Genomic DNA, 26,870 nt, shown 5'->3' on the forward strand with positions numbered 1-26,870 from the left:
TTGTTTTGTCCTTCAGGGCTGCTCCTCCCTAAGTGTCCCTCTTCTCAGTAACTGGCATGACCATTCACACAGTTGCTTGGCCCTCATCTGCCCCTCTTGCCATGTTGGGCTCATTCCTGGGTCTTTCCTTTCTCTTCAACACAACATCAATCAGTTCTGTCCCATTTGCCTTTAAAAGGGACCCAGAATCCTAACACTTCTCAAGATTTCCTCCCACCAGTGCCTTAGAGCAAGACCTCTCTCTTTACCTGGACTGTTGCCAATAGTCTCAAAAACAATTTCTCTGTACCCACACTAGCTCCTTGCATTCTCCATACAGCAGACCTTGCCCCACTTTGAAGGTGTAAATCAAATCATGTGTCCTTTGCAAAACCCTCTGATGATTTCCCTTCACGATGAGAATAAATTTGCTTCACAATTAGAACAGAGACCTGAAGACCCTCAACGATCAAGTCCCTGGTCACTCACCTTGCTCCAACACCTGCGGCTGCTTCCTGTTCTTCCCATGGGCTGTGTGTATTCTCCCTGCATTTGCCTGGACTTTTCTTTCCCCCGATGGTCACTTTTCCTCCCCTTCCCCCTCCCCTGCCCCCCCCTTTTATTCTGCTCATCTTCCCAAGAAGCTTTCTCTGGCCAACTTGTATATAACCCAAACTTCTATCTGTCCATCTTTACTCCCATCTCTCCCTCACTTCACACAAAGCAGAAAATGTGCATGTTGATACTTTTTAATAGTTTCTATTTCCATTGCCTGCCTGGTTCCATGAGAGTTGAGATTTTTTTGAGTTGCTCACTGGGGAACCTCCAGTGTTTGGAACACAGCCTGGTACATGGAAGGTACACAAGTGATCGTTGTTAAATGAATGGAACATTTAACACATTCTTTTGATTTGCTCAGCAAATAATTGAAGACAGCAATTAAGTTTCAGCTTAGGCTAGTAACCCCAGTTTATTTTGTCTTTCCCCAAGGCCTTATTCCTCAACATCAGTTTTGCATTTTAAAAATGTGTATATTTTATGTATGTTGTTATTTAATATTTTACTGTACATTTATATACATTTTAGATATAAATATATTTATTAAATTTTTAATTTTAATTTAATTTTAAAATATATATATTTTAAGTAATATATGTATATTTTTTTCTACCTAAGTCAGGTAACTCAGCATTAGACAAATATCTAACAAATGTCTTAATGGATCTGGCTTTTCCTGTTTTTTTTAACATACCAAATTATGGGTTTTTAAAAAAAATTCTCATTGCCAACTCATTTCTACCTATCCTTTATTTTTAAATGTAAACACTATTCTTTATATTCTTCTTTTTGCATTTATTTTTCTCTAAAGGGATTCTTATCTCACCGTATTTGTTTTGTGTGTTATTCTCAATGCTTAGACTTTGGCCTCATGTTTTCAATGTCAAAGAATACTTTAGGGTATTTACTTATTCATGCATCTAGCCAAACTACCAATGCTGAAACCCTATTATGTACTAACAACATAATTTTTTTTAAGTTTATATATTTGTTTTGAGAGAGAGAGAGAGAGAGAGAGCACACAAAGCAGTGTGTGTGTGTGTGTGTGTGTGTGCTCGCGTGCGGGTGGGAGAGGGCAGAGAGAGGGAGAGAGAGAAAATCCTAATCAGGGTCCATGCTGTCAGCTCAGAGCCCAACTTGGGGCTCAGTCCCACAAACCATGAGATCGTGACCTGAACCTAAACCAAGAGTCAGATGCTTAACCAACTGAGCCACCCAGGCTTCCCTAACAGCATAATTTGAAGGTTTTTTTTTTTTCAACGTTTATTTATTTTTGCGACAGAGAGAGACAGAGCATGAACGGGGGAGGGGCAGAGAGAGAGGGAGACACAGAATCGGAAACAGGCTCCAGGCTCTGAGCCATCAGCCCAAGCCTGACGCGGGGCTCGAACTCACGGACCGTGAGATCGTGACCTGGCTGAGTCGGACGCTTAACCGACTGCGCCACCCAGGCGCCCCCCTAACAGCATAATTTGAAGAGGACTCACCAATATCATCAGTTTGTTTACAGATTTCAGCTTAGTACGTAACAGAAAGTTTGGTAATCTGGGAGGATATTTCCATGAAAGTCCCAACAGAACCTACATAACATTTGGCTCAAGTGATATTTTCTTACTTTGTTTCTAACTGGAAAATTTTAGGTTTTGTAGAGGAATCTAAAGTCTTGCTAAAGAGAATCTGTACAGAATCTTTGATCCCCTGTTGGCCACTTTGATTTCTTCTTGGCTGATGTCCATTCTAGCGCCCCATCCATAGGAGATGCCCGCTAATCGTCTTGAGTGAGCAGGGCCTCTACCCCTTTCATCTTTTAAAGTAATTAAGTTAATCTGGAAACACTCAGTTTCACATCAGGATAGAAAAGAATAATACTGCATGCTTTCCTTTGAGGATATGATAAACTAAAAAAGCTCATTAAAGCTATAAGATCTAAATTGAACATAAGGTGATATTAATACCAACCTAGTAGTCTATTTTGAGAGTGTTCACTAAGTGCCTTGAGCATCTATTCTAAAATAGAGATTTGGTAATTTTGGATGTAATTCCATTTCTCCTGAAATGCATGCAGACACTTTGCTGTCCCTTTGTCAGCCTCTGCTCCTGTCTAATCCTCCCCCAAACGATCTTCAAGCGATGTGAGAACGGCCAGTTCAGTGCATGTCACAAGGCAGTTAGTGGTTGACTATTTCGAGACATCTTTTCTAACTAGTTCCCGTGGGGTGTCCCCGATCGGATGGGGGAGCACCAAATGTGGGCGTTGTGATCAGGTGGTGAAAGAATTCACCCAAGGCAGAACAAAGGAGATAAAAACTTACTGAATACGCTGCGAGGGAGGGAGCAGAGGGCGGGGACAGCAAAGGAGGGACTGTCTGCAGTGAGGGATGGTGAGGGGCCACAGTTCTAGGGCAGAGGGAGCGAGTACGGGAACATATGGAATTTTCCCTTTGTGGTAGCCTTAGGAACTGTGCCTGGTTGTAATTGGTCAGTTAGGGCCTGTGGTTGTTTCCAAGTGGGTGGCTTAATGAGCCTGCCTGCTTTCAGCTCGGTCGTCGTCGACGTCACTGTGGGCCCTTTTCCTTTCCTCAGGTTTCCAGGGCTCAAGCTTGTTCCCTGAAAGGGGCCTCTGGGGTTCCTCAGGCCAGTTTGCCTGCCCCCACTTTGATCTCCCTTGTTTTGAAGATGTGGATTCTGAACTTCAAGCAGCGATGATACCAGAGCCTTTTACTTTTGGACAAACTAAAGATTTAAGATTTAGGATCTGCAGAGAGGGCGCCTGGGCGGCTCAGTCAGTTGAGCATCCCACTCTTGATTCGGCTTAGGTCATGATCTCGAGGTTCATGGGTTCAAGCCCCGTATAGGGCTCTGCGTGGACAGCACGGAGCCTGCTTGGGATTTCCTCCTCCCTCTCGCTCTGCCCCTCCCCTGCTTGAGCTCGCTCTCTCTCTCTCTCTCTCTCTCTCTCTCTCAAAAAATGAATAAACGTAAAAACAATTTAAGATTTAAGATATCCAGATACTTGTGACTCCCAGAGAAATGCACCCTAGTTTAGTGTAGAACTAAAAAACTCTATGCAAATTGCTTTAGATCTAGACATCCTTTATCTAGGGCTTTCTTTATGTGACCGTTCCCCCCACCTTTGCTGTCTTAAAAACCCAGCAGCACTCAAGTTGAAACTTCAATTCTTATACCCCATTCACTGACACTACGTCCCTCCCTCTCCATTCTCTGAAATGTCTCCCCGGGAGTGAGGTGTTTGGAAGAAAAGCCATTTACTCTGCCGCAGGCTGAGATGGGGTGGCCTTGTCGTCTTCTTATCTTTCATTGTACTTCCAGCTTGATTATTGTGTTGAAGTGGCCACAAAAAACTAAAATAAAAAAATCAGTCTTAAGGTCACTAGCCTCTAATATTTATCAGAAGCTCGTCAATGAGGAACAGTCGTGGAATGGAATTCTTTGCATGGCTCAGAGTCCATCACTGTCTAAAAGCTCTGGGGCCCTAGTGGTTGGGAGGCAGGAACTTTGGAGCCCCACAGATCTGGGTTCCAATCCTGTTTCCGCTGCTTACGAGTTGCGTGTGGCCTGCGTCGAGTTGCCAAACTCTGAAACCCGTTCCCTCATTTGGAACCTGGAGATTAATCATAACCGCACCTTCCTCAGAGCTGGTTAAGAGGATTGAAGGATGGTCCTCACTCCACGCGTGCTCACTCAGCACCAGTGCACGGGAGCGCTTTCTTTGGCTTCCTGCCGTTGTTACTATGACCCTTGCGTCAGGCCCCATCTGTGATGAGGCCGGGGTCCTGCGTGGCCCCCCGCTCCCCGCCCGCCCCCCACATTGTGTCACTGAGTGTTGTGTGGCTGGAGACTTGTACTTGCCAGTGGAGATCGGGCTGACGTCCAGCTCTGTGAAGCCCACCGTGCCATTTACCGTCGGGAGTGGCGTGTATCACTTTACACAATGTTCCTTTTCGTGGGGACCTCCAGGGGACTCCATTGTCTGGGGTTAGTGCCAGGCAGTCGTGCTTCAGAGCATTGGGTTGTTCTAAGCTAAGGGACAGTAAATTATGTAACTGACCAAGTTTCCCTTCTTGAGTTGGCCACTAGAAAGCTTAGAGCCAAGTGGACGCCTCGTTTGTAGGAAGCGCATCGATTACTACAGGGCGCACTTCAAGCCTCATGTCCATCTCCGTTGTCTGTCCTCATTTTATTATTCTTTTTTTCTTTTATTTCGTGCTACCTAAATGTTACTTTAAAATGTAGTCCTGTAAATGATGTTAAATTATTTCTAAATATTTAACAATGGGGATGGGGAATAAATACAGATAGGTAAAATAGATTTTTTTTAATGTTGATTTATTTTTTGAGAGAGAGAGAGAGAGAGAGAGATACATTGTGAGCGGGGTAGGGGCAGAGACAGAGGGAGACAGAATCCGAAGCAGGCTCCAGGCTCTAAGCTGTCAGGACAGAGCCCAGCGCAGGGCTCGAACCCGTGAGATCGTGACCTGAGCCGAAGTTGGACGCTTAACCAACTGAGCCACAGGCACCTCAAAATAGGGTTTTAAAGAAACTGACTTGTTTCATGACTTATAGCTTCACTAGCCAACAGATGTTTACTTTTTATACAAAGATACCTGTGGGGCGCCTGGGTGGCTCAGTCGGTTAAGCGTCTGACTTCGACTCAGGTCATGATCTCATAGTCCATGGGCTGGAGCCCTGTGCTGACAGCTCAGAGCCCGGAGCCTGCTTCAGATTCTGTGTCCCCCTCTTTCTCTGTCCCTCCCCCACTCGTGCTCTGTCTCCCTCTCTCTCTCTCAAAAATAAATACACGTTAAAAAAATTTATTTTTCAAAGAAGATACTTGTTAGATAAGATGAATTTTCCAGTTCATAAAATTTCAGACTTTGCAAGAACGAGACAGAGATAGGCTCAAGGGTTGGGCATGTTTTACAGAAAAATACGGGTGATTTGGAAAACCCGTAGAAGGGGAACCACTGAGCTCAAAAAATGTCTGTTGTATGATTGGATTATTCAATGAATCATTGTGTTCTACCCCAGGGTCAGCGTATAAAAATAATTTTGGCCTTTGATAGAGAGCAGAGGAGGGCCAGTGGGCTCAGGAGTCAGGCTCCTTGATAGAAACCCAAGCTCTGCCATTTCCTTGGACAATTTACCTGACTTCATTTTGCCTCCATTTCTTTCTTTATAAAATGGATTTAAAACAGTACTTACCTCACAGGGTTCACAGGAGAATCGAAGGGTAACTGTATGAAGTGTTTAGAAGAGTGCCTGGCACTTAGTAGGAGGCCATAACTCTCAATATTCTTCCTTCTCACCTTCTGCCCTTGAGCCCACGGACTTTCAAAAGGATGTCAGTTGTCAGTTTTGTAATGAATTGCATAGTGGGGTTAGTCAGATGGTGGTGGGGGCTGATGTTGATGGTAGTCTCCATGACCAAGTAAGGAATTAAATAAAAACATGCCTACATACCTAAATAACTAAATATATACATAAGTATGTGTGTGTGTGTGTGTATGTGTGTGTATACATATATATATGAAACAGAATTCGACAGTCTATCCGGAGTGTTTCCTGGTCACTTTAGAAAACAAGGTGTGCTTCTCTTTCTTGGTCTTTCCAAACAAACAGGAGATCAGAATCGCTGCCGTGAAGTTTCTTACCCTGTTCTCATCGTAGACATGCTCATGAAATGTTATACTGTGAATAGGGCGCTTTGCCTTTCATCACCAAAGTGTCAGTGTTTTCCTTTCTTATATGCACGTTGCATTTCCTTGTAGCTGTAATGAATGAAATGAACTGATCAGATCTAGTCTCTGAAAAAAATTAGTGCGGCCTGGAAAAATCGGAAACACACACGTTCTCGGCTTTTCCCCTCTCCTTCCTCGCTTCCTCTGCCTCCTGTAATAAATGCCTATTCATTGTTTCTTCTTCCAACGGTAGCTAATAATGCTCCCTCCTGGCCAGCCACTTGTGATACAAAACCTAAAGTCTAGGTAGAGAGAGAGAGCGTGCTGGAGACGTAGAACAGAAGGTGTAGGGTTTTTGTTTGCCGGCTGTCTTTGTTCAGAATCTGAGTGATAGGCAAAGTGGGGGAAATTGAAAGAAAATCAAAAATCACAAACAACAGAAATTTGCAAATTTACCAAATATAAACCTAGGGATGTGTACTTATGGAGAGAGAGATAGATCCAGGAGGATGAATGCCTGGGAGAAGAGTTTTTGAATGTTTTTGTTTGTGTTGAAAAGTGAGGGCAGGTTTACAAGTGGCTTTAGGGTAAGAGAGAATTAGAGAAGAAAGGAAAGGAAATTCTTGGGAAGCATGGCTGTGAGTTCAAGGATTCTCTCTTGTGATCTTTGTGCTATATATAAGTTGATTTTCAATCACTTTTTGTTGTTAGATGGCATTTCTTTCAACATGACGAGGCTGTAAGAGACCTGGGACTTATCAGAGTTGCATGGGTTTCTCATGATTTTGAATATAACATGCGTATTCTAACTCTAGAACACAAAATGTGTTCTAGACTTGCAGTACACATTTCCTGATTATTATTCATTTTGCGAGTATGACTTCTTCTCCCCCAATCACATCACATGTAACTGTTTTATTTACTTCTGCTGCTGTTTGTATGTGGGTGGCGAATAAACAAGTGATGTCACTCTCATTACTGAGAAGAAACGCCTGGATTGTTGGTCTGAAAAAAACAAACAACCAGTGGATAAAGAGAACCTGGACACCCTGGTGAGAAAACAATTAAAAAAAAAATGAAAACAACAACAACAACAAACTGAGAAAGAGAGACGATTTTCAGTCCGTAGAAGTTGGAATAAAGTACAATGGTGTGGGGGCCCCTGGGTGGCTGTCGGTTAAGCATCCGACTCTTGATTTCAGCTCAGGTCATGATCTTGCGCTTGTGAGATCGAGCCCCACATCCGGCTCTGTGCTGAGCATGGCACCTGATTGTGATTCACTCTCTCCCTCTCTCTCTTTCTCTTTCTCTTGCTGCCCCTCCCTTGCTTGTGCGCCCTCTCTCTCAAAAAAAAAAATAGAGTGGTACTTTTCAGTGGCTAAAATAAGTAGAGCTGAATGGAAGAGACAGAGGGCTAAAGAGAGATCCTGTTCGGGATTCTGAGAGAAATGAGGATTGACCAAGAATAGAAGCAAAGTGGAACTGACATGAAAATAAAGATTTATCATGGGTTGTGCTATTGGAGACTGAAGTTCACTAGTGGAGGGAAATAGCCCGCACTGAGAGAAACAGGTATCTTTTTTACATTGGGTTTCTTTTTCTGGTTTCTGTACTTGTGCTTATCCGCTTTGATTTCCCAAATATTGCATGGTTTTAGCCCCTTCTCTTCCCTGCCACCTCCTTGCTGTAAGATACCATCTGATTTTACTTGGATGGTTACGGCAGCTCCCAAGCTGCTCTCACTGCCTCCTCTCTGGCCGTCTTCCACTCTTGCTGCAGCTCCACTACCGGAGTGTGTTTTAAATGATACAGATTTTGGGGCGCCCGGGTGGCTCGGTCGGTTAAGCGTCCGACTTTGACTCAGGTCATGATCTCGTGGTTCGTTGGGTTCAGGCCCCATGTCAGGCTCTGTGCTGACAGCTCGGAACCTGGAGCCTGCTTCGGATTCTGTGTCTCCCTCTCTGTCTGCTCCTCCCCAACTCATTCTCTCTCTCTCTCTCTCTCTCTCTCTCTCTCTCTCTCTCTCTCTCTCAAAAATAAATAAACATTAAAAAAAATTTAAATGATGCAAATTTGATCATGCCCCTTGACTGTATGAATAGAATCCCACTGGTGTTAGTGTAAAGATAAAAGTTGTTTCTGGCAATTATATACCTTTTTATCCTAATCTTGTCCCACCCTCCCGCTTCCTTTATCCTTCAGCTCTTAGACTGAGCATTCTTTCTTCGGCCACAAAGACCTTTGTAAATAATGTTCCCGCACTCGGAATATGGCTCCCGTATTCCCTCTCCCTGCCCCATCTCCCCATCTCCCCTTGTCTTTTCCCCTGGGTTTTAGTCGCTCTGTAGTCAAGGACCATGGTTATTGTACCTGTTCTTTTATCCCTAGTGCCTAGGACATACATGGCCATGGTAATTATTGACTGAATGATACTGTTGATGAAATAGACATTTGGTCCCTTTTTGCTCGTTTGTTTGTTTTTACTGAAATCAGTGGAGAACTTTTTGGTGCACCTCAGAACACCAGGCTCTGAGGCTTTGCAACAACATACTGTGAGGGAAGAGTTCAGTGAGTCTATGGGATAGTGTCTGTGGCGGGAAGGGAAACCATAGCCACAGAAAGAGCCATAAATGCTCCAGCAGAGTCAGCCTTGACAAGGAACCTTCAGCTTCCCTGCAGAAGGCCTCTGTTGAGCTGGTTTTATTCTTCTGTTTCAAAGAGTTTTCTTCTCCAGAGAAGCATTTCATCTGTGTTTAACACCCACCGGGTACTTTATTTCTCCTAATAGTAACGTAGAAAGGGACGAGTAAATAAACATGAATTCTCACACTTTATACAGACTTCCCAGACGTAAATCCCTTGAACTTTTATAAATACCTGGCCTTGGGGCACCTGGGTGGCTTAGTTGGTTAACGTCCGAGTCTTGATGTCAGCTCAGGTCGTGATCTCACGGTTAGTGGGATCGAACCCCGTGTCAGGCTCTGCACTGGCAGCACTGAGCTTGTCTAGAATTTTCTCTCTCCTTCTCTCTCTGCCCATCCTCTGCTCACTCGTGTGTGCATGGGCTTCTCTCTCTCTCTCTCTCAAAATAAATAAATAAACATTCAAGAAAAAAACCTGGCGTTGACAACATTTATCCGTACTTATTTTTAATTTGCTGCTTTTGTCATTCTAGCTCTCATTGTCATCTTTTAATATTTTACCTGCACACATCTTGCATTATAGCAAAATAGCTAACTTAACAATTCATTAGATTTGTGATTTAGCTACGTGAACCAAACAGGTAGTTTTATTGACTTGATCTGATTTCGGTTTTTAGCAGATAGACATTTCTTGTAGACAACTATACAAGTTCAAAAGCTTCAGATTTCTACTAATATTGAACTATGGACTAGTTTTTAAAACCAAACAGTCTAGAGATTTTTTCTCCTACTTTTTAATAAAACAACACATACTTTCACATTTAAAGGCTTTGCTAATTCTGGGGGCACCTGGGTGGCTCAGTTGGTTAAGCGTCTGACTTCAGCTCAGGTCATGAGCTCGCGGTCTGTGAGTTCGAGCCCCATGTCGGGCTCTGTGCTGACAGCTCAGAGCCTGGAGCCTGCTTCAGATTCTGTGTCTCCCTCTTACTCTGTCCCTCCCCTGCACATGCTCTGTCTCTCTCTCTCTCTCAAAAATAAATCAACATTAAAAAAATAAAAAACAAATAAAGGCTTTGCTAATTCTGTATGTCCTAGAAGATAAAATCTGAAGTCTCGAAAGTGATGTTCAAAGTACTTCACAGTCCAGTCCCATGCTGCTCTCTTGATTCTCTCCCACTCCCTCCCCCCCCCCCCCCCGCCAACTATAGAGTCTGTGAATCATTCATTCCAGAAACATTTTGGAGTACATTATTTTGAGGTGTTTTTTGAGGTATTTTGAGGTAAACTACACATTTAGCTTCTATAACCGAGGTCAGATGAAAAGCGACAGACAGAAGTACTCTAGGAGTTTATTTCTCTTTCACGCCACAGCCCGCATGCAAGGAACAGAGGGACTGAAGAGCATCCAGTGTCCTTCTCAACCTGAGTGGCTCGTAAATGGTTCCAGCTCTCAACACTATGTCCACAGAGCAGCAAGACAGGGAACAGAAAAAGGGAAAGGCAAGCTCCATTCCCTCTGAGGACAGGACTAAGATGTTGGCGTGTGTCGTTTCTTCCTAGAATGTGCAACAGAATCTGGTCACGTGGCCATACCAAGTTGCAAGGGAGGCTGGGGCATTTCTCCTAGCCCAGCAGCCACGTGTCCATTTCTGTTGCTCTTGATGAAGTCAAGAAGGGACGATGGGGGAACAACTGTGCATCTTTGTCACACCTGCTACGTGTCCATCACCGCACTCAGTGCCAGGGGTATAGAGATGGGTGAGGCCTGGATTCCGGGGAGAACCCAGGTTAGTTTGAGGGACTTAGGGTATATACCTGTTCTCGGAATAGATCGTGAACATTTAACCTGTTTACCTTTTCTCTACATTCTATATAAACAATGCATTTTGTATACTGCGTATAATCCTCTGTGCTTTTATATCTGCTGCCCCATTGCCTGGCATGGTTTCTGCCCCTATTTTCCACTGGATGCAATTCTACCTATCCGTTCTGCTAAGGCTAGCCCAAGAGTTCCCACCTTCGAGAAGCCCTTAGCATTCCTTTCCGGGATAGGTAGGAGTTGTACCATTGGTGTTCCCGTAACACTCAAATTCTGTGTTCTCTTCGCTCCGTTTTGTTGTAAGTCCCTCAAGACATATAGGGACTGTATTTTATTCATTTCCTGTTTTGAACACCTAGCAAGCACAGTGCTGAGCAAATAGAAGGTGCTTGATAGATGTTTGCTGAATCAAATTAGAGCTTGGCATCCTTTCATGGATTCTTGAATGGCAAGGTGGGTGGAATCTCTAATGAACTGGGGATCTCCGTCATATTGCGGATGATGATATCAGAGTTAAAAAGTTAAGTGAATTCCAAATCAAATTCAGAATCATAGAAGAGATCATGTCTCCAACAGTTCCATCTTATTCTAACTTAGAGTTAATTTTAATTCTTTATTTTTATTCAGTTATTCTAGTAAATGTGTCTTGGCTGAGATTGATGAAGGGTCTTCAAGAAAAAGCCTACATTTGAATTATAGGTTCTCTTATCTCGCTAAAAATTATATCACATATGTGGGGTGCCGGGGTGGCTCAGTCAATTAAGTGTCCGACTTCAGCTCCGGTCATGATCTCACGGTTTGTGAGTTTGAGCCCCACATCGGGCTCTGTGCTGACAGCTCAGAGCCTGGAGCCTGCTTCGGATTCTCTGTCTCCCTCGCTCTCTGCCTCTCCCCTGCTCACACTCTGTCTCTCTCTCTCTCAAAAATAAATAAACATTAAAATTAAAAAAAACTATCTCACATATATTTCTCACTAAAGTTTCTCTAAAAAATCAAATTTATGTCTTATCTACGGGAAATGCATCTTGGATGGTCTAGAAGATGTTGAGTTTTTTTCCCCCCCTCAGATCTCCCTTTAAAAGCCAATTTGCAATGTAATTTAGAAATTTTATTTTCTTCTAGGTTTCTGATGTCATCACAAAAGTAGCCTTATTGTCTGTCTATAATTTATTCATTATTTCCCTTTTGGACCTTCTGATACATGGAGGATTGATTAGTATATGATAAAGCCATAGAATTTTCGTAGACTATTTAAATTACATAAATTACTGGGTGTAGTAATACTATTGCTTATGTTACTTGTAGGCAAAACACCTGCTTATTTGGGGCCTTAGTTACTTTATTAGTGAAGGAAGAACATTAAACTAAGGCAGGAGTTGTTTTGTTTTGTTTTTTTCATCTCCAGTAGCCCCTTGGGCTGTTAATAATAATAAAGATTTGTTACTTTAAATCATAGGTTTTAAGGAAATAATGGTGAAGTGTCGACAGTTCATAGGCTTGCACTTTCTAGGGCCTGAAGAGCGTAGCGGTGTGATCTTCATGGGTGGCGGGAAATAGTTAACCTCTCTTCCTGAGTGGCAGCAGCCTCTGGAGTGACTTGGGCATGGGGTCAAGTGCAGATCATTAGCTGTGGCACACTAGGAGGCTGTATGAATCCTTGCTTGTTAAGAATGGGTGATACCATACAAATTAATAGTTTTACCCCCCAAATGCCTTAATAGTTCATCTTCTCAGGTGTGGCGTGCACAAGGCCTTTTGGAAGAATGTTATGATCGGCTCAGTCTCAGCAAACTGTATCTTTAGAGAAGAATGTAAATTACAGCTTGCAAGGAGCATTCATTTGTAACATCTCCTGCTTTGAAGGCACCCTCACTTTGTGTCTTGTGTCTAAATCGTAGGCGATGGATCGTCTAATTAATGATATTATCTAATTAATTATGTCTGACTCTGATCAGATTTACTTACCGGGGTTATGTTTATTTCATGTGCTGTAACGTAGGAAGTGAATATTTTGGCAGTGAGCGCCCGTGCGCGCGCGCGCACACACACACACACACACACACACACACACAGAAACCTGTGTGTAGCTGCAGTGATCAAGTGAGTCGGGTCCTGAGGCCACTCCAGCAATCTTTTCTACAATTCATGTGAAACACGTACTGCAAGACAAAGCGTCTGACAGTTGGGAGGGTGGTTCTGTAGTCCTAGGAATCCAGAGTGAATTAAAATCTAGACTCCGTCATTTTTCAGGGGAAAAGGGAGGAGGGAGAAGTCGCAGATCAGATATGCCCGAAGTGTTACAGAGAGAACACGGAGGCCAGGATGCTGCTGCTGGTTTGAGCGCTGGAAGGGAGGCAATAATGGCAGAGCAGCAGCGGGGGGAGCCGTGCGCTCAGAAGCAGTAACATAAACAGCATCAGGAGTAGGGCCTCCTCTTGTAAAAAGCAGGATACTGCAGGCTTGTGAAAGGCAAGATTCTCTGATGTCTGACAGTCTCCTGAGTGGAGAATGGCTACTGTAAAAATGTTGCCAAGAAACTCTACCGATCCGGACGGTCATAACTGTGTGGTAGGAATAGTTAACTCAGGAAAATAAATTTTACTTTTGGCCGATTTTCTGGTCAGTAGACAACTCCCTGAAGAAGATCTCAAATTACCCGAAAAAAAAAAAAAAAGAAAAGAAAAGAAAACCGGGACAACAAAGTTTTGGCATGCTTGCAAGGACCCGTGGTGTTTTTTAGAAACTACCTAGGAAGGCAGAAGCTAAGTGTTGATTTGCCCATGCCTCTTACCTGGGAGCACAAGGTGGGAAGAAATGGACAGTGGCTGTGATGAGACGAGGAGGCACAGTGCAGCTCGGTGAAGCCACACGCTGACTGCGTTCCGCACCGCTCTTCATGCAGTGCTGTGGGCTGGTGCATCGGCGGCGAGTACGGGTGTCCTATGTAAGTTTCTATTGCTGTAGAATTGCAGCTAGGGGCTGAAAATACGATTCGTGTCTGTCTCGTGCATGTTGCCTCTCTCGGATGTTTTTAATCCCTGTGCTGAGTATCAGCCAGGGAATCAGTCATTGGTACTACGAGTTTTCAAGGCACCTGAGGTATGGGAGATGCTGCGATTGTTCCGGAGACGTTTTTATAGATCTCTGGTGCCGTGTTACTTTGATAAGATTGGAAATCACTTGCACGGGGATTGTTTGGGAAGTCCATTGTCTCAGAGATCTGTATCAGTTCAAACCAGTTGATATTCTCTTTTCCCTAAAGGAGTCCTTGTTTTCATGTGTGAATTATGGCATGGGAAAAAAACATTATCTCTTTTAGAGAGGAATACTATGGAGTTTGTGAAATTAACGATAGCCACAGAGGCTCCTATTGAATCCTATTTTGCACAGCTTCAGAAAAAGCGTAGATGATAATCGCTTGGTGGATGACACAGCTGTTGCCACTAACGCCAGGATTTATCGCAGCTTTATCATCCTGTGACTATTTCACTGAAATAGCCCTTATTTCACGGACCTGCTGTGTTTTGCAAAATGGCTGTCTGAGTATTAAATTCTACAAGGCAGGCTTCTGCAAACACTGAAGTATCACTACTTAAAATGATTGGATGCTAATTGAAATATGCTGTGCAGTGCGCTAGCCGGCAGGCTCTGGGGAAGCGCCGGCTTTATTTTCCTGCTCTTTTTTGCATGCGGCTACTTCATTTTCAGGGACTGATGTGAAAGAGGGAGGACAAGAGGTTTCCGCAGGCTAGCCAAACTGCAGTGCTGAACGGCTTCACACTGGTCTGCGATTGCTGGCTGCAAAACAAATGGAAGTTCCACAAAGGGAGCTAATCAATACTTAAGGGTGTCATGTAAAGAAACCCGTGACCTTGGAAAACTGGCCACCAGCACAGATAGTGCGTGACACTTCCAGGACAAACAAGGTCAAAATCTGATAGGATCTCAATAATAAAGTTGAGGACGGGGAGTTGGAGGCAGGGAAGGGATGACTGCTTTCCCATCGGATCCGAAAGAGAATATTCAATTTTGTTAAATAAGGCAAAGCGTGAGAAGCCCCTTTCACGTAAAGGTTTCTGTAATTGTTGTATATCCAGGGCCATTTGTCTTTTGAATGCAACAGTTGATACGCAAGGAGTGAATGTAGCAGTGAGGTAGGCAGCAAAGGTTTTTAAAGACGACATCTGCAGGAATAGATGGGTTTCTTTTTTCTTTTACCCCCAACAGAAAAATCAATTCTTTTTTAATAGGAGTTGAGGGGAAAAGCGTTAGAAAGTTTTTTAAAGTGTAAAATTATCCACGTAAAGAAAAGCTTAAAAGTAATTTGAAATTAAAAATCCATATTTTTCTAGAATAATGAAGGCTGACAGCTCCAGACCTTTATGTATTCCTGTTTACTCTTATATAATGAATTAGAAGAAATCTGTGGTTATGTGGCCTATTGGATAGAGGAATTCTGAAATAAGGCCTCAAAAAAGTAATAATTTTTCTCCTACTTATCTTTGTCCTTTTCCTTACTCTGGACATGTAAATACATGGAAGAGACTGCACGATCTGTAATTTTTTGGAATGTTGATGGAAAGTTTAGAAGATTTGGCTCTTCTGCTCATTCTCAAACTTTTTTTTTTTTTTTTTACCTTGCATTTTGGTTAAGGATCCACAAAACTTATAGCACAACTATATTTTAAACAGATAAAAGAAATTCATACCTTTGTCACTAGAAATAAATTTTCCTTTATTTTAGAGCATTTATCTCTGGGGACTTCTAACCCGTAACCCACCTGCTGTTTTAGTCTTGTTCCTTTGACAGTTTAACGTACGGATTGCAATTTTCCTTAGAGATAGGCACCCCAAAGCTATAGGTCTGTCAAATGTGAAACATATTTCGTTTCTGTAGAGGAAAAGAACTCTCTGTGAACGGGTCTTTCTGTGAGATCTCTAACTTGCCTGTAAGTCTCCAAATGACACATTGAGTCTCAGAGCTGCTCATTGAATGACTGGGAGACAACAGGGCAAAGGATAGTCCAGAACTGTGTGTAGTACCAGTGACCGGGCCCTTGGTCACTGAATGCCCCTTATGCGGACTGTCTGGTGGCTTTTCTCCAGCCAGTGTCCATTTCAGAGGACGATGGCTTAGACCATCATGCCAGTACCGAAATCCAACTGAAGCTTGGGAATTTAAAGTGTGTATAAATTAAAAAATATATATATTAGCTATAACATACAAATCAATTGGGGTGGGTGTGTGTGTGTGTGTGTGTGTGTGTGAACCCTCTGCTAGTTCTTATAATTTTTTTTTTTAGTATGACAGCTTTCTTAAGGATTCCTCCTACTCCAACATTGTCTCAGAAAGAATATGAAAGTTACGTGGGTTTTGAATAAAGTTATGTACATATGCCATAGTTCTTCATTTCGGGGGTTTTTATCTTCCACAGCTGTCCCCTTTATTAGGGCCCCTCCCCTAATTTGCATAACCCCACCTCCACATTCAAAAGCATTCTGCGAGTGACGCCCACCCTGCAGGCTGTGACCCCTTTCCTTTTCTTTGAGACTCAATGCAGAAGCCTTTCTCTTCGGCATTCTTCTTTGACTCCAAGACCTAGTCTTCATTATTTGGTTTACCCCTCATGATCATTCTGTTTGAACCCTACTTCCTACGTCAGAAGAAATTCCTATTTTTATCTAAACTGTCTTGCTATTTTCATCATATTGAATGACATGAAAACCTGTCAGCTGAATAAATACTCTTAAGCTTTAAAGGCTATATAAGCATAGTAAGCCCTGTGTGCGCCCCTGTGAAACACTTCTAAACTACGGACATTTGCATGCACTGGAGAGCAGAGATGGATACGAACCCTTTTCAGTAAACGTTTTATTGAGGTACCGCCTCCCCGCAGAAAAGCGCAAAAATCCTAAGTGGCGACCTTGACGAGAGTTCACGGGGTGAACCAGCCTGTGTAACCAACACCCAAACCAAGAAACCAACCAACATCAGCACACTCATGGTCCCTTCCGCACACTGACCCCCCCCCCCCCGCCCCCCAGCCAGGGCACCCACTCATTTGGCCTCTAACATCCTGTTTCCAAATTTTATACAGCTGGGCTCATACAGTATATACTTCTCTGTTCAGTTTGCGTCGTTCATCATGATACTCACAAGATTCATCCATCCATGTGGCTGCACGTTGTGGCTTATAACCTGTTCATTCTCATTGCTGTATGGCATTTCATCACATGGCTGTACCGTATTTTAATTACCCATCTGACTGTTGATAGGCCTTTGGGTAGTTTCCAATTTGGGGCTGCTATAAATACTGCCTCTGTGAACATTTGTGACATGCTATTTTATGGATGTTTGCATATGTACTTCTGCATATGTATACGCATATGCCAAGTCGTGGGGTATATATATGTGTATTCAGCTTAAGGTGATAGTGGTAAACAAAGTATTCCAAAAGTAGTTCCATCAATTTATGCTCAACCAGGAGTGCCTCACCAAAACTTGGTGTTACCTCTTACATTCTAGCCCGCCTGGTGAATGTGTACAAGAACTCCATTATGTTTGTACTTGGCATTTCTCTGATGACTAATGAAATCAGGCACCTTCTCATACACTTAGTGACCATTTGGATATTCTCCTTTGTGAGCTATTTGTTCAATTCCTTGCCTCTTTTTCTATTAGGATATTTGTCTTTTGAGGCTTTTTTCTTCAGAAAAGAATAAGCAGTGGGGCACCTGGCTGGCTCAGTTGGTAGAGTGTGTGACTTTTGATCTTGGGGTTGGGGGTTCGAGCCCCGGGCTGGGGGTAGAGATTACTTTTAAAAAAATCTTAGGGATTGGGGCGCCTGGGTGGCGCAGTCAGTTAAGCGTCCGACTTCAGCCAGGTCACGATCTCGCGGTCCGTGAGTTCGAGCCCCGCGTCAGGCTCTGGGCTGATGGCTTGGAGCCTGGAGCCTGTTTCCGATGCTGTGTCTCCCTCTCTCTCTGCCCCTCCCCCGTTCATGCTCTGTTTCTCTCTGTCCCAAAAATAAATAAAAAACGTTGAAAAAAAAATTTTAAAAATAAATAAATAAATAAAAAATCTTAGGGATGCCTGGGTGGCTCAGTCGGTTGAGCGTCTGACTTCAGCTCAGGTCATGATCTCACGGTTCGTGAGTTCAAGCCCCGCGTCGGGCTCTGTGCTGACAGCTCAGAGCCTGGAGCCTGCTTCGGATTCTGTGTCTCCCTCTCTTGCTGCTTCTCCCCTGCTCACGCTCTGTCTCTCTCTCTCTCTCTCAAAAATAAATAAACATTAAAAAAATGAAAAATCTTAAAAAAAAAAAAAGAACCAGGAAGAAGTTGATTGGCATGGTGATTAGCCAATATTATACTGTGGTGATTAGCATAATAAAATGATTAGCGACAGAGGGGTATATATAGATATCATTGGAGCTTAGCACCTGGGTGTGATTCTTGATGTTCTCACTTATTTACTCTGGGTTAGTGGGGGGTTATTTTCTTTTCTGAGACCCCCCACTTTTCTGAGAAATCTGTATAATTGGGAAAATACGAAAAGCTTACAGGGTTATTTTGAGAGTTAAAATGAAATAATGTTTGTCAGCCCCTAGTATATTGCCTGGCACACAGTTGTCTCTCCAAAGCTGGAGGCACTATGAAATGAGATCGTGAGACAAAGTGACGATAGTAGGACAGCGGTAGGGAATGGTAGTGACCAGATGGTGGGTGGCTGGCCTCAACTGGCTGGTTACTGCCTGTGTTAGCTACTACAAGTCTTGAAAAGCCTTGACAAATGGGTTAGATGGTGGAGAACGACCTAGTCTGTTACCAGGCCCCTATCAGAGCACTCTGTCCTTGGTATATGATCACTTCTGAACTTCCAGAGCGTGTAAATGGAGTGAGATCACCCAGTGATGTCGCTTGTGTATAAACAGTTGACCCTTGAACAACACAGGTTTGAACTGAGCAGATCCTTACATATGTTTTCCTTAGGACTTTCTCAATAACATTTTTTTCTCTAGCTTACTTTATTGTAAGTATGCACTATATATTACATATAACATACAAAACACACAAAATACATGTGAGCCGACTGTTTATGTTATCAGTAAGGCTTCCAGCCAGCAGAAGGCTATTAGTAATTAAGTTTTTGAGGGAGTCAAAAGTTATACATGGATTTTCAACCACATTGAATAAAACAAGCATGTTGTTCAGCAGCGAACAGTCTAACATAACTTCTGAGAAATTCAGGAATCTAGGTAAATTCTGATTGTTATTGTTACCTAATGCACAATCGTACAGTCTTATACAGAGTTTACAAAATACTTTTATAGCCCATTATTTCATGTGATGTTAAAGTAACCTTTTTAAGGCAAGGCAAATGATGATATCCCCATTCTATAGATCAAGAAACTTCAGGTGAGGAATAACTATTGCCTCAGGCCTCAAAATCCAATAGGGGCCAACCTGAGATTTAAAGTAATATGTATTCTTATCCATATATAGTGTTCTGTGCCTCCTGTTTGGGATGTATTTCTAAGTTTAAATAATGGGATTAAAATTCAGTTTAATTAACGGTAGAATTTTTTAGTGCATCTGAGTATAAAAATCAATTATCATTGAACTTGAGAAATGTCCAAGTTGTCATTGAAGAGATTTCTTGTAGTAGCATTGTGGGTAATGTACCCTTTTGACTTAGAGTTTTCTCTCACAATTTCTACTTTATCCAATTCTCAGAATTGTCTTAACTAGTTAACTAGTTGGGTCAAGGTACACATTTACTATTTTTGCATTGGAAAATAGGTTTTTCATGGAAAATGACTTTTTAAAGAGTTGTGGTGGCTTCCATTCTGTCCCTTCACAGATAAAAGAGTCAGATTCATAAGCACAGTAACATATACATGTAAATATATATATGGATGGATGTTGCATGTGTATGTGTGTACGTGTTTACACACATACCTTAAATCACTTGGAGCTTTTCCAGCTATGACTTCAGATGTTTTTGAAGAGTAATATTTGGTGTTTTAAACCTGCCTCTCTTTTAAAGTCAAATTTAGGGGCGCCTGGGTGGCTCAGTCGGTTAAGCGTCCGACTTCGGCTCAGGTCATGATCTCGCGGTCCGTGAGTTCGAGCCCCGCGTCGGGCTCTGGGCTGACAGCTCGGAGCCTGGAGCCTGTTTCCGATTCTGTGTCTCCCTCTCTCTCTGACCCTCCCCCGTTCATGCTCTGTCTCTCCCTGTCTCAAAAATAAATAAACATTAAAGTCAAATTTATATACATTTTTCCTAGCCCATTTTTCTCAAGATTGCTGACTTTTCAGGTTTGGGACTGCGCGTGTTTATAATAGCTCTTAATTTGGGCCATATTAAAATCCTTAATTTGACCCTTCAAATTTTTAAGATGCCGCTGATCCTAAAAAGTATTTTTGAACTATTGCTCGTCTCTATAGGATGTGACAATATCCTTCGGAAGGCATGCTTCCATCAGAGTAGAAGACCTCAGCTTCAGAAATGACAGCCACACATGTTTAAAATACCTCACAATAAAAATACTGCTTGATGATGTACTTTTTTAGAGCTTTAAGTTTTGCTTTAATTATAAGCTTCAGTGCATGAGGACATCTTATTAATAGAAAACGGGATGGATGAACATGCCTACAAACATTAAGGAGCATGGGGGGGGGGGGGAGGGATGAAATTCACTTAGCAGTCTGCATCCTTTGGGCGTGTGTAGAGAATGAGCTTCCTGATCAATTGTCACAGGTATGGGATCATCCAGTTGCTTTAAAGCCTCTCAGCACATTGCTGGTTGTCTTTCATTGCTTTCCCTTCCCGTTGGAGCGGCGTTTGTTTTTTATTTGTTTGCTTTTTGGAAGATCACATTCTTTCAGCTTAATTGAGGTATAATTGACAAATAAAATGGTAAGGTATTTAAAGCGTACACCTGGTGATTTGATATATATTGTGCAAAGATCCCTTCCATCTAGGTAACATATCCATCACCTCACACTATATGTGTGTGTGTGTGTATATATATATATATATATATATATATATATATATATATATGTGTGTGTGTGTGTGTGTGTGTGTGTACATATAGTGTATGTATATATATATGTATGTATACATACATATGTATATATGTATGTATATACATATATATGTGTGTGTATATACATACATATAGTGTGTGTGTGAGAGAGAGAAAGAGAGAAAATGTAAGTATCACTGTCTTAGAAAATTTCAATTATACAATATAGTGTTATCAGCTATAGTCACCATGTTAGTTATTAGATCCTCAGACCTTGTTTCTTATTGCTGAAAGTTTGTAACCTATTACTAACCTCTTTCTATTTTCCCCACTCCCCAGCTCCTTCCAGCCACTCTTCTACTTTCTGTGACTTTGATTTTTTTTTAATTTCCACGTTTAAGTGATACCACATAGTATCTTTCTTTGTCCAGCTTATATCACTTAGCATAATGCTCTCAAGCTCCATCCGTGTCGTTGCAAATGGTAGGATTTCCTTCTTTTTCAGGGATGAACGATACTCCATTGTGTGTGTGTATCTCACATCTTTATTCCATTGCGTATGTGTATGTATGTATGTATGTGTATATATAATATTCACATATATACATTCATATATACATTGATATGTATACATTCACACACACACACACACACACACACACACACACACACACACACACATCTCACGTCTTCTTTATCCGGTCCTCTCATGATGGACAGTTACATTCTTTCCATATCCTGGCTACTGTAAATAATGCCACAATGAACTGGGCAGTATGGAGAGGCAATTTAATATGGGAATGGCAGACTCTGGAGCAGAGGCCTAAAAGCCATACCTTGTAGACCCTTGGCAAGGGTCCATCACTCTGTGCCTCAATTTCCCTTTCTGTTAAATGAGGAATAACAAGAGAATCTTACTCCTAGGTTTACTGTGAATGTTATATGTGTTAAACTATGAAAATACTTGCCGCATAGTAAGTACTCAGTGAAGTGTGAACTGTTTTAATTATTGTAATTCCTGCCTCCCTCTGCTCTGAGCACCTCTCCTGTGGTAAGAAGGTTGCTGAAAAAGAGCCGTCACTTTCAGAAGGATAAACTCGTTGTTCGAAAGAAAGGTTTTGTAAAGTTTATCTACTTACGGAGAGCTTCAGCTGTCGTCAGCCACCTGTTCATTCACGAAGGGATTACTCAGCACCTGCTTTTCGCCCACAGCTATCCAGAAAGTTCAAAGTACAGAGAGGAACTGAACCCCTAATCCCTGCCTTCAGGAGGGCCTGGCTTACTGGTCGAGACACATGAGTTTATGGAACATTAAAATATTGAGTTAACTGGAATATCCAACAATAGGAGACAACAAATGATATACCACCTGGAAAGAATACCAAACAGGCATTAAAGGAAAAACAGAGTGACATGGAAGGAGGTCTGTGTTCTGAAACTATGGTACCCAAAAATTAAGTTGCAGAGCAATGTATATGGAATGATCACATTTACTCTGTGGGTGTTTGTATCTATATTGGCATCCGCATAAGAAGAGTCTAGAAGGCTCCTGGGCTCCTGGGTGGCTCAGCCGGTTAACTTCAACTCAGGTCATGATCCTGCAGTTTGTGGGTTCGAGCCCCACGCCAGGCTCCAGAGCCTGGAGCCTGCTTCGGATTCTGTGTCTCCTCCTCTCTCTGCACCCCATGCTCATGCTCTGTCTCTCTCTGTCTCTCAGTAATAAATAAATGTTAAAAAAAATTTTAGAAAGCTATAACAATGTGTGCCAAGTTCACAGAAATGGGATTATAGAGGGACAGGTGGGATTTTTACTTATGATATCATTTGACATTTTCCAATGAGCATGCTTAATTTTTTTGATAAATATTTAAGAAGACAAATGCCTTTATATTACTCTTTCCCTTTCCTTCTTCTAGAAAGGCTTATAAAATATAAATAAATACATATAATACATATTTCAGCTCGTTAGAAAACACTCCACTTGAAGTGCACTGAGTGAAAACAACCCAGAAATTGAGGAATCTGTGAATTGAGAAGTTGTCCTATGTGCTCACAGAACTATTGTGAATAAGAAAGGCCAGGTCTGGCTGGTTTCATAGGCCTGTCCTTCCCGGGGGGTTACATGTAGATGTGCTCAGCTTGTGGGCCAAGGTCTAGTCCTTCATGCATGCTTAGGTTGCATGCTAAGAATTGGTCTCATGCAGGCTGGTCAAGTCTTATTAAATTCATTTGCACCCTGCATATCTTTACTGTTAGCACATTTCCTAAGCAAATGAAGATCAAAAGGAATGAATAGATGTGATCTTAGCGGAGCAACGTCAATCATCTTACGAGGTCTTTCCATGCCTAGTGGAGATCTATGCCTGCCTAGTGGGTCTTCCTCACTGAGGATACACACCAGTCAGAATGGTCAGATCATCAGATGCATTAGCCATGGTCCCACCCCACTGTCCCACCCTGAACCAGCTTACCCTTGACTTCTGTGATACCTCATGCACCTGTTTCCATATTTCTCTTCCTCTTCCTTCTCATATGCATGCTATGACTTTGTTTTCTTATTTATACTGGTGTTCCTTCAGGCAGTCAAACATCTGTAGTCAGTTCTTAGAGAGGCCGATCAACACCAATATACATTTGAAAAAGGCTTGAAAGCAGTCAGAGTGGCCAAAATGAACAAATCAGGAGACTATAGATGCTGGAGAGGATGTGGAGAAACGGGAACCCTCTTGCACTGTTGGTGGGAATGCAAACTGGTGCAGCCGCTCTGGAAAGCAGTGTGGAGGTTCCTCAGAAAATTAAAAATACACCTACCCTATGACCCAGCAATAGCACTGCTAGGAATTTACCCAAGGGATACAGGAGTACTGATGCATAGGGGCACTTGTACCCCAATGTTTACAGCAGCACTCTGAATAGCCAAAATATGGAAAGAGCCTAAATGTCCCATCAACTGATGAATGGATAAAGAAATTGTGGTTTATATACACAACGGAGTACTACGTGGCAATGAGAAAGAATGAAATCTGGCCCTTTGTAGCAACATGGATGGAACTGGAGAGTGTGATGCTAAGTGAAATAAGCCATACAGAGAAAGACAGATACCATATGGTTTCACTCTTACGTGGATCCTGAGAAACTTAACAGGAACCCATAGGGGAGGGGAAGGAAAAAAAAAAAGAGAGGTTAGAGTGGGAAAGAGCCAAAGCATAAGAGACTCTTAAAAAAATGAGAACAAACTGAGGGCTGATGGGGGGTGGGAGGGAGGGGAGGGTGGGTGATGGGTATTGAAGAGGGCATCTTTTGGGATGAGCACTGGGTGTTGTAGAGAAACCAATTTGACAATAAACTTCATATATTGGAAAAAAAAAAGAAAAAGGCTTGAAAGAAGGAAAACCTTAAAAAAAAGTAGATTGAAGAAGAAATGGCTGAAATAATGGAAGGAAAACCATTCTTACTTTGTATCGTTTATTTACTTATTTTGAGAGAGAGATGGGGGAAGAGGGGGACGGACAGAGAGAGAAAGGAAGAGAAAGAATCCCAAGCGGGTTCTACACTGTCAGCCTGGAACCCGACCTGGGGCTCGATCCCACGAACCATGAGATCATGACCTGAGCCCAAATCAAGAGTCAGACTCTTAACCAACTGAACCACCCAGGTGCCCCAGAAGGAAAACTATTCCACGTATATGCTGATGGCTCCTAAATCTATATGCCCAGCTCAGATCCTCCAGCAAGTTTCACAGACGTGTAAACACTGAACAAAGTCCAGACATCTCTATTTGGGAACTCTGCAGGCTCTGCAAACACAGCCTGTGTAAACCTGACCCCGTCTTGTCCATCCTGCTCCTCCTCGTCTCTGTGCCTCCTTCCCCTCCCACCAATGCCTGCATCTACTCCCACCTCATCGGGCAGATTGGAAGGCACTGGCATCCTCTGCCTGGTCCATGTCAGAAATGAATCACTTTCCCTTCCCTTCACTCTCCGACCCAGTCAGTCGTCACATCCAGTCACTTCTACCTCAAGAGCTTCTCTGTCCCAACTGTCTCGACCCTAGTGCGGACCCCAGTTCTGTCCCTCCCCAGATTACTGCAGCAACCCCTTCGACTGGTCTCCCTGTCTTACTTGTAATTCTTGAACCGTCCTTTCAAGCACGTGGGAGCAGCCATTGTGACTCTTGTCAAATGCAGTCATGGCATTTCCTTGCTCAGAACCCCCAGTGGATTCGTGTTCTCTGATCGGCATGCTGCTTTCCTGATCAAGCCCTGTTTGCCTCCTGGGCCTTAACCCCCAGCACCTTCCCACTCAAGTCCCAGTGGCACTGAATGTCATTCTTTTCCCCCGGTGCGCATTGCGCTCTGTTGCCTCTGCTCCTCGGTAGAGGCTGGGGTAGTGCCCGTGCTCTTTTTCTGCAACAGCACTTACTATACCTTATCACAGTTACTCCTGTAAATGTGCCTCTTTGAACGCTCTGAGTTCCCTTTTCATGGTTGTATCCTGAGTATCCAGCAACAATGTGTGCCTGTGGCACATGGTGACGACATATTTGTTGAATGAATAAGTAAACAGTGCTGGAGAAATATGATTAAATTGTTATTTTTTGTTCCTACTGGTCATTATAATATGCAACTTTTATATTTATATAAATTCATTATATACATGGGTATATGTTCGCATACACACACACACACACACACACACACACAGAGCTTTGTGATGATACAAAGTTAAATTCCTTGGTCTTTTCAGTATTTACAAAGTAGACCGTAAACTTTGTTGCTAGACTTTGAAACTATTTACTCTTTAGGCTTCTTTTCCCTGCTTAGATTATTGATATTCTGTTCATTTAGGATCTGAAACAGGAAACAGGCATTTACCCACTGGCAAGGACCTGCTCTGAATGCAAAAGAGATCTTAGCTTGATTTAAATGATGAAATTAACCAAAACCCGTGAACTAAGTCCTTTCAAAAACATTGGTTACAAAATAGGTAAATGTGATTTGTTTGTTTAAAAAAACCCATATTTTGAAGTATCCGTAAGCACGGCCATTTCAAAATAAAAACATCACCGGATTATTTTTTTGAAGCCTTGAATTAAAGGCTTTAACAGCTGTATGTATTAAAAGCTACCCCATCTTTTCCATATTACACTAGCGGCTCCTGTTTTAGATGTGTCATTCGCTGCACACCCCCATCCGAGCTCGGGCAGGTAGCAATGCTCTGACCAGCCTTTTGTGTTGTTGGCTCAAGGCCTTCTATTGCCAGATGACCTTTTTGCTGAATAGATCTGCTTCCCATTGAGCCGGACTCCTCCGTTGGTATTACATTGAGATAACTGCCAATTCTCTTCCGTTTGAATCATCAGAAGTAGCTTCATTTATTGTTTACTGGGGTTCCCTCCCTCCCCCCTCCCCGACCCCGGCACTTTTGTGATGAGCATAGTGCCTTTCTCCTCCCCATCGCCAAAGGAATACATAATTTATATAACCCTCTCTGATTTGTAAACAGCAACACAGAATGAAGGGGGCAAGGGGCAAAGTGGCTTCTCTCAGGACTGTGACAAAGGTCCTGGGTGTGTTAGAATCTCTGCACGTTGTGTCTCTTGCCCTTTTAGAGGGTCTGAGGGGAGGGCAGTGGTATCATGGGGTCTGTGAAGCTTCCCCACATGAGTCAGTGACTTTCTTGGGTCATTTGATTATTGGGAAAATCAGGTTGCTCTTTTGCGGGGGGCGGGGATTACATGAAGCAAAGTGGTACTTCTTCAAAGGGGCGGATTACAACCCTTTTGCTACACGGATTAGTCGGACACATTCTCCTCAGAAAGAAACAGAGACTTCATAATTTCTGGGGATTCTAGTTGAAAGGAGCAGAAGAGGGTGGAGGGGAAAAGGGGAGGGTTAAACACTACACCTGAATGATCTAAAAATCTCTTTTCTCCTCTCTCCCCAAGGTACGTAGCTCTTTATTAATCATCACTTTGCAAAGCTTTATAAAGAGTGGATAAGATAAGGTAATTTGGGGGTACACAGTAGGAAATCACCTCTTTCTAGGGCACCTGGGTGGCTCAGTCAGTTAAGCATCTGACTTTGGCTCAGGTCATGATTCCACAGTTCGTGGGTTTATGAGTTTGAGCTTTGTATCAGGCT

The 26,870-nt window shown here is 42.6% G+C and overlaps 1 protein-coding gene across 5 annotated transcripts in view; it reads left to right on the forward strand.

Annotated features, from left to right (window-relative positions):
- The window catches only part of CACNB2 (calcium voltage-gated channel auxiliary subunit beta 2), a 387,862-nt gene that overhangs the window by 112,215 nt on the left and 248,777 nt on the right, over positions 1–26,870 (forward strand). Inside the window, exon 1 of one of the 5 annotated variants that reach the window (XM_019834010.3) lies at positions 11,756–13,641. The exons of the other annotated variants lie outside the window; for them this stretch is intronic. Coding sequence (XP_019689569.2) covers positions 13,594–13,641 — 48 coding nt within the window. The 5' untranslated portion in view covers positions 11,756–13,593. Of the gene's footprint in view, positions 1–11,755; positions 13,642–26,870 lie in introns of those variants that run through there. 5 annotated transcript variants of the gene reach the window in all.

Source organism: Felis catus, chromosome B4 (genome assembly GCF_018350175.1).
Source record: "Felis catus isolate Fca126 chromosome B4, F.catus_Fca126_mat1.0, whole genome shotgun sequence".
NCBI lineage: Eukaryota > Metazoa > Chordata > Mammalia > Carnivora > Felidae > Felis > Felis catus.